Source organism: Typopeltis vanoorti, chromosome 21, assembly GCF_054136105.1.
Source record: "Typopeltis vanoorti isolate ZY-2024b chromosome 21, IOZ_Tvanoo_1.0, whole genome shotgun sequence".
Taxonomy (NCBI): Eukaryota; Metazoa; Arthropoda; class Arachnida; order Uropygi; family Thelyphonidae; genus Typopeltis; species Typopeltis vanoorti.
This window is the reverse complement of record NC_143569.1, coordinates 43,174,638-43,193,631: the sequence shown is the minus strand read 5'-3', so window position 1 is coordinate 43,193,631 and position 18,994 is coordinate 43,174,638. Positions and strand designations below refer to the sequence as shown.

The 18,994-nt window shown below is 39.2% G+C and overlaps 1 protein-coding gene across 1 annotated transcript in view; it reads right to left on the bottom strand.

The window, feature by feature from the left end:
• Nucleotides 1-18,994, bottom strand: part of LOC150094792 (uncharacterized) — a 70,001-nt gene that overhangs the window by 36,596 nt on the left and 14,411 nt on the right. The window contains exon 2 of the mRNA XM_090411664.1: nucleotides 18,421-18,646. Within this exon, the coding sequence (XP_090267790.1) occupies nucleotides 18,421-18,646 (226 nt within the window). The remainder of the gene's footprint in view (nucleotides 1-18,420; nucleotides 18,647-18,994) is intronic.

The following is an 18,994-nucleotide window of genomic DNA, read 5'->3' as shown; positions in this document are numbered from 1 at the left end:
ACTCAAAATGCCTCATTCCAATCCAATAACAAATCCGTGTCACCAACAGAAGTGTATGAGATTTTAAGAAAACTAAATAACAAAAAGGCTCCAGGTCCAGATGGAATAACAAATAAGGTACTCAAGTTACTTCCTCGCAAAGGGGTTATGCATCTAGTAGCCATCATTAATGCCATCCTCCGGCTTAAGTATTTCCCACAATGATGGAAAATTGCCGGAGTTTTCCTAATTCCCAAACCTGGGAAAAATACACAGTTCCCTGTAAATTACAGACCACTCAGCCTTCTTTCATGCATAGGTAAGATAGCCGAACGTGCTATTCTCACACGGCTTCAAGAGGCAACAGATATCAACCATATAATTCAAGATGAACAATTCGGCTTTAGGAAATATCACTCCACAACGCTACAAATTTACAGAGTTATCGAACATATAACCCAAGGGTATGAATGGCACCAACACACTGGCGCAGTTTTTCTAGACATCACTCAGGCATTTGATAGAGTATGGCATCATGGACTAATTTTTAAACTACACGAAGTTGGTATTCCATTGCCACTAGTGCTACTTATCAAATCATATCTACACAACAGAAAATTTAAAATAAATCTCAACGGTATCAGACTATAATGATTGTATCCGATGATACAATCATTATAGCCAGATCCCTCCGTCCACACCTGGCCACAATCAAGCTGCAGAGAGCAGTCAATGAATTGGAGGATTGGTACACCAAGTGGCGTATCGCAATTAATCCAAACAAAAGCTCTGCAGTACTTTTCACCAGACGTAAAGCAGAACCGAATACAAGCATACAAATGTTTGGTAAAATCATCCCTTGGCGCAATTCTACCAAATATCTTGATAGACGTCTAAACTTCAAGTCACATATGGACAGTGTTGCCACTAAGGCAAGTCAGACTATAGCACAGCTATATCCACTTTTGAACAGGAACAGCTTCCTAAGCATAAGCAACAAAATCTTACTTTTCAAATCGGTAATCAGACCGCAACTAACTTATGCCTCTCCAACCTGGGGTCACACGACTAAAAGCAACATCAACAGACTTCAGATAATATAGAATAAATGCCTAAGAATGGCATTTAATGCCCCATGGTTCATCAGAAACATCCAGTTACATCAAGAAGCCAATCTTCCAGATATTAAGACCTACATGATAAGCATTGCAGAGAAATTCTTCACAATCACGGATAATCACCCAAATCAGTTAGTTCGACAGGCAGCGGACTACAAGCCCTCAGATCGTTTCAAACATAAAAAACCGAAATCCTCCTTCGCAAGAGAAAGCTGATACAGCCTCAATGCTCACAATGAGCGGGTAAATTACCCACAATAATCTCATCACCCACAATCTAAAACCCAGATGAAGGGATAAAGAGTCAAGGACTCGTCCATCAACCAATTAAGTTCAAGTTCAAGTTCAAAATCGGGACGACAAGATATGAAGAGTGTACAAAAGATGGCGTTAGTTAGCGTTAGCGTTTACGTGTATTCATTATTAGTCTCGAGTTTTGATTAGTGTGATATTTTCGGGATTTCCGAATGATATTTAGAGGTAAGCTTTCTTCATTTTTGTGATATTTTTGCGATTATATATTGTTCAGCTGGTAGACTCCTGCGTGAGTCTACAGGATTTGTCAGTAAACCCTCCAAGGTAGACAGGAATATTTAAAGACACTGGAATATTCCTTGATTACAAACGGTGTGCAAGGATGGAGAACGTAAAAGATATTAAGGATGCCATTCAAAATTTAAACAAAGATATGTCACTTGACATTCTTAAATTCATCTTAAAGAAATTTGAAACAGGATATCCTGGTTGTCTAAATCTCTTCACCCAAGTTAATGGCACAGAAGAAGATGATGTGGACACGGAAGGGGACATTACACCTGTTCCACCTACAAAGACTCCCAGACAGTTCGATTGTTCGCATGAGAAACAAGACATAGAACATCTGTAGATGAAATGGAAGAGGATGTAATAATACACGATATGCAAATCACCCAAGATAGACAAGAAAAGGTCCCTCCAGTTATCCTTCGAGATAAAGAAAAATGGACTACAGTTTCAAGGTCCGTTGGGGAACAAAATATCAATTTCTCCTGAGCAAGAAATACCGATGAGGGTGTAAAGATTCATCCTACCACTGTTACAGATTATCGCATGATGACGAAAATGCTGGACAACTCCAAATTGCCCTTCCACACCTTTGCGGTAGCAAGCGAGAAATATTTAAAAGTGGCTCTAAGAGGGACTTAATTATTATTATTATTATTATTATTATGGGCAACTCCAGGGAGTCATTAGACTCATCGAGGGAGACCCCAAATCATTTTCATCACAACTATTCGACATTCATACAGTATCTATCACACCTCGCCTTAAACTCATTCACTGTCACAGCATCCACCACAGACTCAGGGAGCGCATTCCACTCATTCACTACTCTAAAAGTAAAGAACCCAGCTCTAACACCTTTACTAACCACACTTTTGCCCAGTTTCCATGGATGTCCCCTAGTCCTCCCACAACCAGCCCTGTTCTCAAAAATATCTTCTGAATTAATTTTATAGAAACCCTTCAGTAATTTGAATGTCTCAATCATATCTCCCCTCCTCCGCCTATCAACCAATTTTTGCAACCCACAAATCCTCAACCTGTTCTCATACGGTTCATTCCACAGACCTGCTATCATCTTGGTCACTCGCCTCTGGATCCTCTCCACCTCCTCCCCATCAAGAAGAAACCTAGGTGACCAAATCTGAGCACAGTAGTCGAGATGAGGTCTTATCAAGGCTCGATACAGAGGAACAATAACCTGTTTGTCCCTGCTTGTCAACGTATTCTTCAGCAACCAAGTGATTTGATGAGCTGATTTGGCCACTTTTGCAATGTGTCCCCTAAATTTCAATTCCTTATCCACCAACACTCCTAAATCTCGTGCCTCATCAATTTCCTGGAGCATGGTTCCACCAATGCAGTAAACTGCCTCCCATCTTTTCACCCCAAAATGCATAGCCTTACATTTTGCCACATTAAATTGACATCCATTCTCCCTAGCCCAGACCTCCAATCTATCCAAATCATCCTGCAAAATTTTGACGTCATCTGCATTCACTATTGCCCTACCCAACTTCGCATCATCCGCAAACATATGAACTGTTCCTCTCAGATCCTTTCCTATATCATTTATGAACAAATTAAACAGCAGTGGTCCAAGAACAGATCCTTGTGGTACACCACTAGTCACAGGCCGTCTTGTGGACTCTACTCCTAAATAAACCACTCTCTGATATCTCTCCGTCAACCACCCTCCTATCCATCTCACCAACCCTATGTCCATTCCCATATGCTGCAATTTACTGATTAGAATTCCATGTGGTATCCTGTCAAAGGCCTTAGCAAGGTCCAGCAGAATCACTGTAAACCCATTACCCTTATCCAGTTCAGCCGTCACTGTGTTATAATACGTGAGCAATTTACTGAGGCATGACCTACCCTTCACAAAACCATGCTGTCCCCGATACAGTATCCCAGTTTCTTCTATCCAATCTTGTATTTTCCTCTTGACTATTTTCTCTAAGACCTTGATAATGATTCCTGTTATGCTGATTGGCCGGTAATTTTCAACAGCAGCCTTGGAACCACCTTTGTGCAGTGGAACTATTTTCCCCTCTTTCCACCCCCTTGGGACTGACCCAGTCCTGAGGCTCAAATTAAACATAATGGTCAAGGGCACTGACAATTCTTTGGCCGCTTCACGTACGACACGAGCTGGTATACCATCCAAACCCACAGATGTATTGACATTGAGGTTCTGTAATAGACTAGTTACCTCTACCTCATTCATCACAATTCCAGTATAAGCTGTTGGTTCCTCCATTTCCGCAAAGCCACCACCTGGATGATATACTCTTGCAAAGTGCTCGCTCAGTAATTCCACAACATCGACTGATTCAGTTACCTCCCTACCCTCAGCATTTTTTAAGATCATTCTACCATGAGCATTTTTCCTTTTACTTGCAACATATTGAAAAAACTGTTTGGGATTCTCTTTAGCCTGCATGGCCAATTTCCTTTCGTAATCTGCTTTTGCTTTCCTTACCACCCTTGTTACCATCCTGGCCTGAGCTTTATACTGTTCATGCACCTTATGGTCACCCTTCTCCTTAAATTCCCTCCACAATTGTTTCTTTTTTTGCAGCTCAAGCTTAATAGTGTTATTCATCCATTTAACCCCTACCTGATTTATTATTCGGACTCTTGGTATACAGTCAACCATTGCCTCCTGCAAACAGTTCTTAACCACCTCCCATGCACCATCAACATCCAGCCCTTGCAGTTTTACATGCCATGGCATTGAGCCAAGCACACACCTAAGCTTGTCATACTTACCAGCCCGGTAATTCCACATATACCCTGTCTTAATTGTAAATTCGACTCCTTTAGCCACCTCCCAAGTCATGACCTTATGGTCACTCTCACCAATTGGTGGCAACATGGTCATGTTCGTTACAGCTACATTCTCAGTTGCAATTACTAGGTCCAGCACTCTCTGCCCCCTGGTATTTTCCAATACATGTTGCCGTAGATAGTTGTCCCTTAATAACTGCATAAAATCCAATTCCTTCCTCCCATGTGCCCTCTCTTCTTTCCAGTCAATGTTACCATAATTGAAATCACCCATAATAATTACCCTCCTTCCATTCATTTCTTCTATTTGCTTATGCATACTATTCCCACCATCCACTCCATCACCCGGTCTATAGCAGCACCCAATTGTATATTTTGTTCTGCTAGATTGTATCTCACACCAAACAGCCTCAAATGTGCTTTTTTCCCCATCCTGCAGTTCAACTTCTATACTCCTTGGCTGAAGCTCATCAGCTATCATCAATAACACTCCTCCCCCCTTTTTATTCACCCTGTCACTCCTGAACACGCTATACCCATCGCATTCAATCCCACTAGCTTTATCATCTTCTGTCAGCCATGTTTCACTAATACCGACAACCTGTGGCCTGGAAGTGCCAACCATGGCCAAAAACTCTTCCTTCTTGTTCCTAATACTCCTGGCATTAGTGTACATGAATCGCAGAAGCCCATTTGTCCCATCCTTACTTTGATTCCTTATACTAATTATCCCATTCTGATTTGTTGTCCGTCGTACTCGCCCGGGCATAATATACTCATTCATACACTTAACTGCCCCCCCCTAAAGTCTGCATATCTACTCCCCCCCCTCTTAAGAAATCTAGTTTCCCTGAGTCTGTACATCCACTTCCACATCATTCATCAACACTCTTTCAAGTCTCCGTACACCAACTCCATTCAAATGTAACCCATTCATTTGAATAGGTTAATGGGGGCATCTCAACTGATTAAATCACAGCTGACCTCATCAGTGAAGGATTTACCCCAATCAAAGTCAGCAGGATGCTAAGGTGAGATAAAAGGCCAATACCGCTGGTGTTGGTCGAAATCAGCAATACACACACAAAAAAAGAGAATTTATGAAGTAACTGACATTTGTAAGCTCAAAATTACAACCGAACCTCTAAAGAAGAAGTCATCAGCAGGGCAGTGTCACAGATTCGGGCATACCCAAAAGCTGTGCAGAGCTGCCTACACATGCCTGAAATGTGATGAGAGTCACCAAACCAACTCCTGCACCAAGCGCTGCAGTGCCAACTGTAGAGGACCACAGCTCGCTAATTACAAGAGATGCCTTTTTCATGCAAAAACCCATGGATCAACAAGAATGAACCATGCTCCTCCAAGCAATGACACAATAAACAACCAAGCAGGTCGCCCTCCAGATCATAATACCTCACATTCAGCAGCACAGGAAGACAATCGACCTTCATCCATGTCCAAATCATATGCAGAGGCGGTACGAACTAAGACTCCTCCATCGCAAGAGCAAACAAGCTCCAAACCCACATCAGCTCTAACCTCTTCACTTGCAACAATGCTGAACGAATTCAGCAAAGCAAGCACCTCACCATCTTCCGGAAAGTGATTTTATTTAGAAATCCAATCCATATTAACAGCTCTCTACAATGTTTAAAAAATGCAAACCGAATTCCCTCTTAATAACAGCATGGCAATAGCTTAACAAATAAAATTCTTGAGCTGCAAGAATTCGTAAAGAGATACGATCCACGTGATCAGTGAATCCCACCTCAGACCATCGAACAACCCAAGACTAAGATGTCATATTCTATATAGGACAGACAGATTTAACTCTAGTGGCAGCAGCACACAGCTATTTTTATTAAAAATTATTTGAGCCACAATGCATTGACCAACCCCAAACTTTAAACCTTGAAATAACAGGTGTAGAGGTACACACAAATAAAGCAATCAAACTCAATATCTATGCAGCATACAATCCTCCCAGCATTCCACTATTGACAGCAGACTTAGACTCCATCCTCGGCTCCATGGATTCCATTATTATAGCAGGAGACCTCAACTCCAAACATACAGCTTGGTTTAGTTCGTCAGTCAACTCCAAAGGCCGTACCTTATTCAACTATATGTCACTCAACTCATCAGTAGTAGCTGGACCCACTGAGCCCACCTACTACATCCCACAGGAAGTTCTGAAGTACTAGACATAGTTATCCTCAGGAACATCAGATATCAATACCAGCTGGAGTCATTACAAGAGCTTAACTCAGATCACTATCAAATCCTGCTCAAGCTAGGACTCCAGGCTCAGCTCTCCCCTATCATTCTTTCTTAGCATGGGGCAAGCTCTCTAAGGTTCTCCCAGTCGACATTGGCCCCCTCCGCCTGTCATTCGCAAAAAAGAGGACATAGACCAAGCTGTAAACAATTTAACTAGGCAAATCAGCACAGTCACTCAAACCAGTGTCTTCCACGCATCCAACTAGATCCAAGCAGAAGTAGTGGACCTGATTAGGGCGAAAACAAAGCCAGAAAGCGATACCACAACACTAGAGCCCCGCAGGACAAAACAACCTTAAACAACCCGAACAGGCGGGTTCGAGAAGCTCTCTAGATACATAGGAATTCCAAATGGAATTCAAACTCACGGAAATCAACCCAGAAGATAACTCCATGTCGAAATTTGTAAAATCTCTTCTTTCCAAAAGACAACCCTTCCCCCTATGAAGACCAAACTTGGAATTGCACACTCAGATGAAGAAAAAGTTGAAGTCCTAATTGACAAACTGGAAAATCAATGCAGCCAATCTTATGAAAACTTAGATATTAATCTCATTTACAAAGTTCATCGTAAAGTTAGAAAAGTATTAAGACAACCTAAGGATGATTCAGAAATCATCACCCCATCTCCAACAGAAGTAATCAATATTATATCCCATCTGAAGAACAAAAAGGCTTCTGGCCCCTATCACATTACCAAGAAAAATAATAAAGCTACTCCCAAGGAAAGCCATAATTCATCTAATTAATATTACCAATTCGTTTTAAGATTCCAGTACTTTCCCACAGATTGAAAAATCACTGACATTATACCTCTGAAAAAGCTTGGTAATAATCCACATCTTCCCCAAAGCATCAGGCCCATCAGTCTTCTTTCCTGCCTCAGCAAAGTAACAGAAAAGGTCATCCTATCAAGACTACAATCAGCAGTGGACAAACAGAAAATAATTACAAATGAGCAATTTGGGTTTCTCAAAAGCTCACAACACAGTGCAACAAATTCACTGACTAACAGAACATATCACCCATGGTTTTAACTGGCACCTTCACACTGCCGCTGTATTTTTGGATGTTGCCAAGGCCTTTGATAAAGTTTGGTATCAAGGCTTTATCTTCGAACTAATTGAAAACAATATCCTAAATAAACTAGTGAAACTCATATACTCATACATTAGCGAAAGTTACATGCAATTAAAACTCAACGGAATTGTGTCATCAAGGCGCAAAATCCTGGCTAGAGTACCTCATGGTTCTCTTCTCGCCCCAATACTTTTCACAACTTATGTATCAGACATCCCTCTTAACTCAAGAATAACCATTACGGACCTTTATGCCGACGACACCGCTATTCTGGCAAGGTCGCTCAGCCCTCGCATAGCAATCACTAGACTCCAAAGAAGTATCAATGCGCTAGAAAACTGATTCATCAACTGGAGGATTCAGGTGAATCCCCTCAAAAGCTCAGCTATGATGTTCTCTAGAAGAAAGGTCTGCATTAAAGAAGGCATCTTGCTCCCTGGTCAAAAGATTCCATGGCAATCAGAGACCAAATACGTTGGGGTATTACTGGACAAGAAACTCATTTTTTAGCAAACACACCAATCTCATTGGCTCCAAGACTTCCAAAGTCAATGCTCAGCTCTACCCAATGATCAACCACAAGAGAAAATTTAAACTTACAAAATAAATTACTACTTTACCGTATGGGTCATACGTCCAGTTATTACCTATTCCTCACCAGCATGGAGTTACACTTCAAGAACAAACATTTCAAAACTACAAAGAATCCAAAATATATGCCTGAGGATGATCCTGGATGCCCCATGGTTTATCAGAAATGCACAGATTCGTCAAGAAACCGTCATTCCATACATTTTCTCCCTTCTCCGCGATCTCGCAAAAAAATTCATCAAGTCAAGTTCACATTGAAACCCACTGATCGTACAAGCTGTCAATTACAATGAAACAGATTACTACAAATATAAAAGACCGAAGGCTATTTTACTCCCAACTGATCATACCTAATACAACTACCCCCAGAAGGCGAGCTTAATTGTTCGCAAAACTCCCTTTCTCAAATAACTCTCATTACAGACAAAGGGGAATATGAAAAGCACTTGTTCTTCACCCATCCTGACAGTAGCGTTAATGGTTAATGGAAAATCGGGACGTTTCTCTAACTAATGATACACGTGCTTACATAAGTATTTTAAACGAAAATGCAAGAAAAGGGACCGAGAACTCGATAAACGTCGAAACCAGTCTCTGTAGTGACTCCTCAAATAATGTATTTGCATTATGAAATACCGTCGGAAATCATGAGAAGCCATTATTCTCTTATATACAAGTAGATGAATGGTATTTTTAAGAAAATTGCAATGTAGAAAATTGCAAATAGTAATGTTAATTTATTGTAATTAACATTACTAAATGTTAATTACAATAAATGTAATTTATATTTCCGAGATTTCAGTATATCAAGCTGCCATCATTGGGAACACAATACAAAACTAATATGTGTCCACAAGCACTACATTCTAGTAACTAGTAACATTACTGGCTTAACGGGTGAAGCAAAAGCTTTTCATATTCCCGGCTATCTTAACAGAGACTGTGAGTGGAAAGAGTTTATGAGCTATATTGCTCGCCCTGATTGGGCTAGGAGATTAATCCTCAGTGAGGGGGTTTAGGATGGCTTTAGGTCTTTTCTGCTTAGAATAGTCCGTTGCATCATAGTCAGCGGCCAGTTTGATCAGTCTGTTAGGATGCACACTTGCCTTTGAAAAGAATTTGGTTGCTATAGTCCGCATGAAGGTGTAAATATAGGGGACCTCCGTGTCGCGGTTCAGTTGGACAGTTCGGATGAACCATGGAGCGCCCAGGATCATTCTAAGACACTTGTTCTGAATGCGTTGTAATTTAATGATATTTGAGTTTGAAGTATGGCTCCAGGCCGGTGAGGCATAAGTGAGTATTGGACGAACCATCAGTTTGTATATGAGAAGTTTGATTCTGGTGCTCAGTTTGCTGTTTCTGTTTATTAGCGGATAGAGCTGGGCTATGGTTTTGGATGTGTTTGCACAGAGAGTCTTGATATGGGAGTTGAAAGTCAGTTTACTGTCCATTACTACACCAAGGTACTTGATCTCTGTTTTCCACTGAATTTTTGTGTTAAAGAGGAGAATATCTTCTTTGGGAAGCACTGATCTTCTAGAGAATAAGACGGCTACGCTCTTCTGAGGATTCACCTGGAGACGCCATTTGGCAAAATATTGCTCTATTTGCAGTAGGTTTTCTTGCAGTTTCTTGATGGCTAGGTGAGGCTTTAATGATCTGGCCAATATCGCTGTGTCATCAGCATAAAGAGCTTTAATTGAAGATAATGGGTTGTGTGGTATATCATGCAGGTATAAGGAGAATAGGATTGGTGCTAGTAAGGACCCTTGTGGAACTCCAGCCAAGATGTGTTTCTGTGAGGACACCACTCCACTTAGTCTCACTTGCATGCGCCTATCGCAGAGGTACGTCTTTAAGAGTTGAATGATTCCGATTGGGATACCGGATGATATAAGCTTGTATAGTAAACCATAATGCCAAACCTTGTCAAATGCACTGGCTAAGTCTAGGAAGACAGCCCCAGTGCATTGGCGCCAGTTAAAACCTGTGATGATATGTTCCACCAATCTGTGTATTTGTTGTGTGGTACTATGCAACTGTCTGAAACCAAACTGCTCCTCAGGCAGGATGTTTAACAGGAGTACAGAATCTTGAAGCCTAGTAAGAATTACCTTTTCAGCAATTTTTCCAAGATTAGAAATGAGACTGATTGGTCTGTAATTCTGTGGCAGAGTGGGATCCTTTCCAGGTTTATGAATTGGAACAACGTATGCCAATTTCCAGTAGGAAGGGAAATACTTGTAGTGAAGTATGGAGTTGATTATGTTTACCAAATGAACAATAGCTTTGCGAGGTAGAAGTTTTATAACTTTGTTGGAGATGCCGTCGGGTCCAGGAGCCTTTTTATTTTTGAATTTCTGAATAATAGCATATATTTCAGCAGGTGAGGTGGGTGTGATTTGAGTAGAATGTGTGGGAGCAGACTTGAGTGAATATCTGACATTACGGTGTATCTTGTAGATATGACTAATGTCAAGGTGACTGTATGCAGGTTTGCATTGATTTTCAAGATGATTCGCTATTGCCTCAGCTTTATCAGCATCGGTGTGGATGAGACCTGAATCTGTTTGCAGAGGGGGAAGGGGTTTATTTTTGTTCTTGATCTTTCGGATAAGATTCCATACAGAGTGGCTGTCAGCGGAGATGGAGGTCAGTTTTTCCTCCCAGAGTTGAGTTCTATGAGCTGCGAGTGCATCTCTCACTGCAGAATTTAACCTATTTAAGATCCGTTTATCTTGTGGCGCCCTAGTGTTATGGTATCTTTTTCTAGCCTTATTCTTTTCCGTTATCAGATTCATAGTATCTTCAGGCAGGTGGTTGGACTTGTGGGAGGTTGCAGGGGTAGTAACTGCTGTACAGGCTGCTGTAATCTGTTCTGTTAGATTTTTGACAGCTATGTCAATTTCCTCTTTTGATTTAATGATGGGAACAGGTCCAATATATTTCGGGAGCATCTTGGAGAGCCTTTCCCAAGGAATAAATGAGTGAGGGGTGGGGATGATTTTTCAAGATTTCCTAATTTTAACCTTATTGGATTATGATCTGATGATAAATCATTGATTGTTATTAGATTGTATTGGAGTCTGATGTGCTGCAGTATGGCTATGTCCAATACATCGGCCCTACCATAGGTGTTGTGATGGGTGGGATCAGCTGGGCCTATTACGTGAAGGTTGTTGAAATCAGCATAGTTCTGTAGTATCTGTCCATTTTTGTTAGTGGAGTGGCTATTCCAGGTAGAATGCTTGGCATTTAAATCACCTGCCACAATGGTAGGCTCTCCAGTGTCAAATATGGCGTTCAAATCAGAAGGTAGTAGTGCTTTTTGTGGTGGATGGTATGCTGCAAAAATTTTTAATTTGCCTACTGAGCTCGTGAGAATCTCGATGCCAGTGATCTCAAGATTGGAGGTAGTAGGAATGTTTATGGAGTGATGAGAGATAAAATTTTTGATGAAAATTGCCGTGCCTCCACCTCTGTGGGTTGATCTGTCAGTTCTATACGACTGATATCCATAGATTTTGGGATTGTCAGCTGGTCTTAGATGCGTTTCATTTATTAGTAGAACATCTGGCCGATGTCTGTGGGCAAAATTTTGGAGTTCTAGGATCTTATTTCTTAAGCCGTTTGCATTCCAGGCTATTATCTCTAGGGCTTCTGGTTTTAATTTTTTACTGTTCATTAGTGAGCGCTGAAATTATAACTTGAGTATCTTTTAGAAATCTGTTAGTAGAACTTTGTGAAGGATTAGATCTGCTGAAATCTAATAGCATATTTGCCAGGGACGCAGTAATGATAGCTGTCATATTTGGGTGTGATGTTGACTGTTGTAGGGATGTCTGTTTAGGGCGGGTTACATCCGCATATGTCCTAGGCTGCCAGCTTAGAGTCGTTTTTTGAGGGACCTCAGTTTTCAACAGATGGGCTTCTGAGTTTTTATTCTGTACTTTAGAAGACTGTGAAGTAGCCGAGCTGATGGAAGGAGAAAATGGTCCCTTTTCAGATTTCCTGTTACGTGGATTGTACAGACATCCTCTGTAGTTGGATGTGTGAGGACCGCCACAATTGGCACATTTAGCAGGGGTAGATTTTGATTTAGAACAGGTGTTGGTTGGGTGACCAACCCCACACTTCAAACATTTAAATTCGGCCCTACACATTTTCTGGGCATGCCCAAACTTTTGACATCTATGGCATTGCCCAGTAGAAGCTCTCTTCCTTAACGGTTCTACCGAGATTTTTAATCCACAGATGGTTGTCAAGTCATATATGTGTTTATAGGTTTGACTGATCTCGATCAGCACTAATGGCATTGGAGTCTTGTCCCTCCTGGTCATCCTGCTGACCTTGATAGGTGGTAAATCACTTGAGTGCAGGTCTGTGGTGATTTCATCAGTGGAGACATCCTCAGGCACGCCTCTAATCACAACCTTCAGATTTTTTTCCGAACCGAGTGAGAAAGTATGGTACTGAATTCCTCTGGAATTTAGTTCTGCTGTTAACCTACGATAGTCTGCGACAGTTTTAGGGTGAATTTTTACACCATCTGTGATATTCTTTGCATTGTTATATGAGATCTTCAGGATGTTCATTATGCTCTTTAGAGTCATCCATTTGTTCTTCTCACACAGGATAATCGGGGGGATCTTTTCCCTTGCGGAGGTAGGTGAGTCTGGGGCAGAGCCATCTTCTTCCATGACATCTATAATTGGTGTTTCGGAGGTCACAGTTTTGCGCTTTTTGCTTGCGCGAACCTCCTGGAAATCAATGTGGTCAGTACGGGAATGATCTTCAGCCGTTGTGGTTTTTTCCGTAGAGTTGTCTTGGAGTAGTTCAAGAAGTTGAACGTCGTCCGTATCAACTTCTTGGATTTCATGAACTACTACCTTACCTGGCCATTTTGTGTGTAGCAGATTTCCAATATGCTTGAAAATAGCCAGGAGCTGTTTGAAGGTGAGTTCCTCGTACGGCAGGTCTGTGGTTGGACCCACGTTTTGTTCTGGATAACAGGACATGCTTTCCATTTCTGTCTACCGTATAGTGAAAATAGGTAGTTTCTAAAATAATAACTGATGTAATGAAACAATGGCGATGCTGATGGCAGTAGGCCTAGCGTATCGCCGTTGCTTCGGAAAAAAAGGTTAACTTACCTACTGAATTAGTTTTTATGAGCCTATACAAGAACCAAACCGGTTGACTATATCAGTAGGACTATTCACTGTCAGTAAAAATATTTGTTGAGTTCATTAAATCACATTTTATATCAAATATCAGAATAAGAGCAGAAGCCATCAACATAAACTTATAAACCAGCACTACATTCTATAAATTTTTTAGAATTTATAGAATTTTTGGGTGTGGTGGAGATTTTAGCCATTAGCTGAGAAGCTATTGTAAATGTAGTCAAGTTCAGTGGGCAGGGCATTGTTATATAAAAATAAATAAATCTGCTAATACCTTTCATTTTCCTATGAGGAATAGATGATGCAGTTTAGCCCTATCAGAACTAATTAAATTTGCCCTGTTATAGAGGATTTTTACAATCCCATACTGTTGGAAGGGGGTGAATTGGTAAATCTATCTACCAGTGTCTAGGTAAACAGGAAATGCCAAGGATCCATGAAGTCCTAATCAAAGTGTCTAGGAAAGGGAGACTTCTTGTTTTGTTTTTCTAAGGTAAAGTGGATCCTAAGATATTGTTTATTTAAATGTCTTAAAAAGGTGATGAGCGTATCCAGGCCATGTTTCCAAATGGAGAACATATCATCTACATAGCATGACTAAACAATGTCAGTGTGGAACAGTTTTTAGGCTTTCTCTTCAGTCTTCATGGTTCTTTTCTGGGGAGGAAAAAGTATGGCGCTCCATTCTATTTGTTCGTAGAATTTTCCTTGCAAACAAGTAACCAGTGTTCATAGTGAACTTAAAAACTTAAACTCGGATGAAATAACTGGAATAAATTCTGCTCGGATATGATCTCAGGCGTCTTTGAAAGAGAGATTGTTAACATCAAACTGACCATTATGTCAGTGCAAAACAATGAAAATAATACGATAACCACACTAATAAAGTTAAAGAAAAGCACAAATATTTCGTATTGAATTTAACAGACATCGTTATTGCACTTAAATGTGAGAAAACAAAAGTAATTCAAAGAACTGAAATATAAGGTAAAATAAAATAAAAGAAATCAGCTAACACCTTTTATTCCTAAAAGGTGTTAGCTGATTTTAACTCTGTTTTAACCCTATCTGCTTTTGGAGACTTGAGTGGGCAGTTCAGTCTCCACTGGTAGTCAATCAGAAATAGCTGGCCTATGACTATCACTAATTATAAGCGCCAACCGATTAATAGATGAGGAAAGTGCTGCCATCTCTTGATACCTAACCCTAAGAGAATATGTTACTGTTTGAAATAATTTGGATTCTACGGTCAATTTTCTTTAGTTTACGGGACGAAAAACCCAAGTTTCTGGGAGAAAAAACCCATTTGCTCGTGAATCATTCTGAGATCGACTAACTCGGGAACAGGTCAAAGATAAGGCTTAGACACGCTTCCTCCAGTCGCCAACTGGACTTAAACTAAAGTATCACCTGGTGTCCTAGCGTAGAGGCAGGGGAGTGCCAGTAGTGTCTGGCACCTGTATAAAAAACTTTAGTTGGCGTCCCTAAACCCCTCCCCCCAATAAAAAATCACTTTATAAAAACGTATCAGTGAGTAAAAATGAAATAAGAAATATATTAATTATAAGTTTATTGAACAAAAAGCAGAAATTACAAAAAAAATGTATAAAAAACAATAAACATATAAGAAGGGTACAAAAACAACAAAAATAATTAGGAAAAAAAATAAAGCAAATAAATAATAAAATAAATAAATAATAATAACTTACAAGTATATAAAATAGGAACCTATTAAACATTATTGTATAAAGAAATAGTTAAATAAATGTTTAAACAGAAAGAAAAATCACTTAGTGAATTGAACTTTTCTAGTTTTCATTAATGAAAATTCTCGAATAATATCATGTATATCAAGTTGATCCAAAATATCTTATTCCATTGATATAATGGAACGATTTGAAAGTCTGTCTTGTACCATTGTGGAGCGCAAGTAGTTTTTAATAATTTTAAGTTTAGAAAAGGACTGTTCCGCAGATGCTACAGATACATGCAATGACAAAAGAATCCGAAGAGCAATTGTAAAGTTTGGATAAACTTTGATTAAGTCGTTTGAATAAATATACTGAATTATCTGATATATATCGTTTTTAAAATTAGAAATAAAGGGTTGACAGTGTAAAATTTCTTCGCATAAATCGTCAAATCTGAATGATTCTCATGTGTTAATTTTTGCGTAACTTTTTACAACAAGATAATAAATATTCTTTATTTTTGAAGTACTTAACGAATACAAAAACTGAAATGAATTCATATTTTCTTTTAGAGTCTGTGTAGCTTCAGTGGATGTGGTGTTTGCACACCACGGCGCTTGGCCGCACGAAGGAAGACTTGGTTTCGAGTCTAGTCGGCGACTAGAGGAAATTTTTCCAAGCCTTTTTTCGACCGGTTCCCGAGTTAGTCGATCTCTGGCACGGGCAAGCGGGTTTTTCCTCCTGGAAACTCGGGTTTTTCGTCCCGCAAACTCAAGAAAATCGACCGTAGAACCCACATTATTTCAGACATTAAAAATATATTGTGTTAGGGATAGGGACCACTAGATGGCGGCACATTTGAGCCGTCTCTCTTCACTGTGTACTGCTTAATTAGTGATAGCCTTGGGCCATCTATCTCTGATTGGGTACCAGTGGAGATTGAACTGCCCACTCAGTCTCCAAAAGTTAGATAGGGTTAAATGGCCTCGCCTACTTCCCATATACGGGAATAAAAAGGCGTTAGCTGATTTTTTTTTTCTTATGTTCTTTTAATAAAGTAAATCTTTCCTGCAAAGATTGTAATGTTTGATCTATTATGCAGAGAAAAAAAATTACTTTAAATGAAATTTCAGGATCTACTATATTTTCATTTTCATGTTCGTAATCAAATTGTGTTGTCTTTTTACTCACCTTAGTGGTCTACTACTACATAATACAGATATGCGTCAAATTTTGCTGCAATTAATTTTAGCTTTCTACAATTTTTTAAAGTTTCATCAGACCTATAATTATTTAAAAATTGATTTAGATCATTCAATGCATCTAAAGTAAGTTGGAAATTCATAGATGAAGACTGCGGTATTTTGCTGACAAAATTCACTTGATTTAAAATATCATACCAAATCTTTGGTGCCTTTATATCCTGGTGCCTGTGTGCATCGCACACATTGCATATATGGCCGGCGCGCCCCCTGTGTAGAGGATGCAAGAGCCACTTCCACTGAGCTACACAGGCCTAAAAGAAATAATGTTAAAAAGAAAAAGCTACTTTTTTTTTTATTTACATGTACATAAGATGAGACTATCCCGAGAGAGAGAGAATCATTCCGATTCAGGTTGGGTGAATCATTCCGATTCAGGACGTGTTTCATCCAACAGGATACTGTGTTTACTATTAGCATTATGCTATGTCAGAGTAGACATTTTTAGGATTCAGGTAGTAGTAGTAGTACTGATATTCATAAATTCCTTTTTCTAAGCAGACAGGTCATTCCAGGGAATGATCTGCTAAAAATATGTCAAATTACATTCGGATGTGGTACACACCAGCTAAAGAGAACGGTGGCACTTTGTCGTTTGTAGATGGTAATAGATAAGAAATTTTGTTCATAGGAGATTATATGGTATTAAGGTGAATCTTCTTCAAAATTCTATCAGTCTCAGAATGCGCTTAGAGACAGGAAAAATATATTGGATTCGGACTCTGCGATCTAGCAAAGAATAGTTTAATGTTGGAAAGTAGGAATCAATTATCTGTTGGATTTGATGACGATCATAACCATTTAATTCATTTCAATACAATTTAATTCAATAATTCAATTCAGTTCAATTGAACGAAGGAGGGAAGGCTACCAAAAAGAAGTAACAAGGTATAAACCGAAGAGGAAAAGGTATAAAGCGAAACCTAGAAAGAAACCGAATTTTACACTTCTTTGAGCCATGAGTAATGTCTAAGCACGTCGTGACTAGTTTAAGAGAACAACAAAGGATTTATCTACCCAAACGTACATTGGCGCATCCAGGGGGGGGTCACGGGACCCTTCCCCCCAAAAAAAGAAAAAGGAAAAAAACACTAAAAAAATTTCCAAAAATCTATTCCTAATTAAAATTCTTTTTTTTTTTTTTTAAATTTATGTTGTGTCGTGTCTTCTATTTCTATGCTACTTATGAATTAGCAGTTACATAAGGTTAATACCCTATAGCGCTCGGGAATCCTAGCCGCTGTGAACGCAAGGCGAAAGAAGTACTGCTCGGGCACTACTTCGTTTGCCCGATCCAGGCCAGAGGAGATCACGGGTATCATGTATTGGCGATCACTGCAGATGCTCAGTCATAGCTCGTATGCAATGCGTAGTGTGTATTCTCAAATCGTCTACTCAACTCTCCCCCCTCCCTCCAAGATTAAATCCTGAGTGCGCCACTGCAAACGTACATGCAGTTGAAATATATCAATCTTCTTAAACTTCGCACCAATGTTATTGCAATGAAATATCACTGGTATTGAAATTTTAATGAACATTCGCATTCATATAAGCCTCGACGTGTAATGTATGTCAAGGTTGATAAGGGAAAGTGTTATGTTAAGAATTCTATAATTTAAAAATAATATTTTTATTCAGTGCAATAATAAAAAAAAAAAGGATAGTTTTGTTTGATTTATGGAAATTTAAAGTACAGTCTATAGCATGCATACTTAAAGTTATTTAAAGTATAACGATTAAGTGTGATATAATTGATCTTATGGTACTACTAGTTTATAATAATTCGAATTTAATAATAATAATAATAATAATAAGAAGAAGAATGGCCTTATCTACCAAAGTTGATAATCATAATTTTAATTCACAATGTATTTTATTTGCACCATACCTGTTTATAAGTATGTTTACTGTGTCTCTAAGTTTCTGATTAGGTCGATAAGCTTCAATTTTTTCCATGAGACGGATAAAATTCTCTACACTGTATGCCATTGGTTCAGTTTGATTCTCTGTCCATGGCTCACCGTTGTTATATTTGGCAAAACACTTAGATCCAATATACTTCCTCATAAACTCTATGTTCATAAAAGCAGTAACGTAATGTATGGTGCAGCAACCTAAAACAATATGACAAATAAAGTATTTAAATAAACACTATAAGAAGAAAATAAATACATAAAAATATATATATAAATAATAAAAATATAATCGTAAGGCCTTAAAATCTTTCACAAAAGCCTGTAGAAGTGATGTCTGCATCCATAGCGTTAGGCCGCTCAAAGAAGCAGTTTTCACTTGGAATCTAGTTGAAGAAAGAGTTAGAAATTTTTTCTAACTCTTTCTTCAACTAGAGTTAGTCGATTTCTGGCACAAGAAAGTGACTTTTTTTCACCGGAAATGCGTGTTTTTCGTGCCTTAAATTCAAGAAAATCGACACCGTAGAACCTACACTATTTCAGACAAAC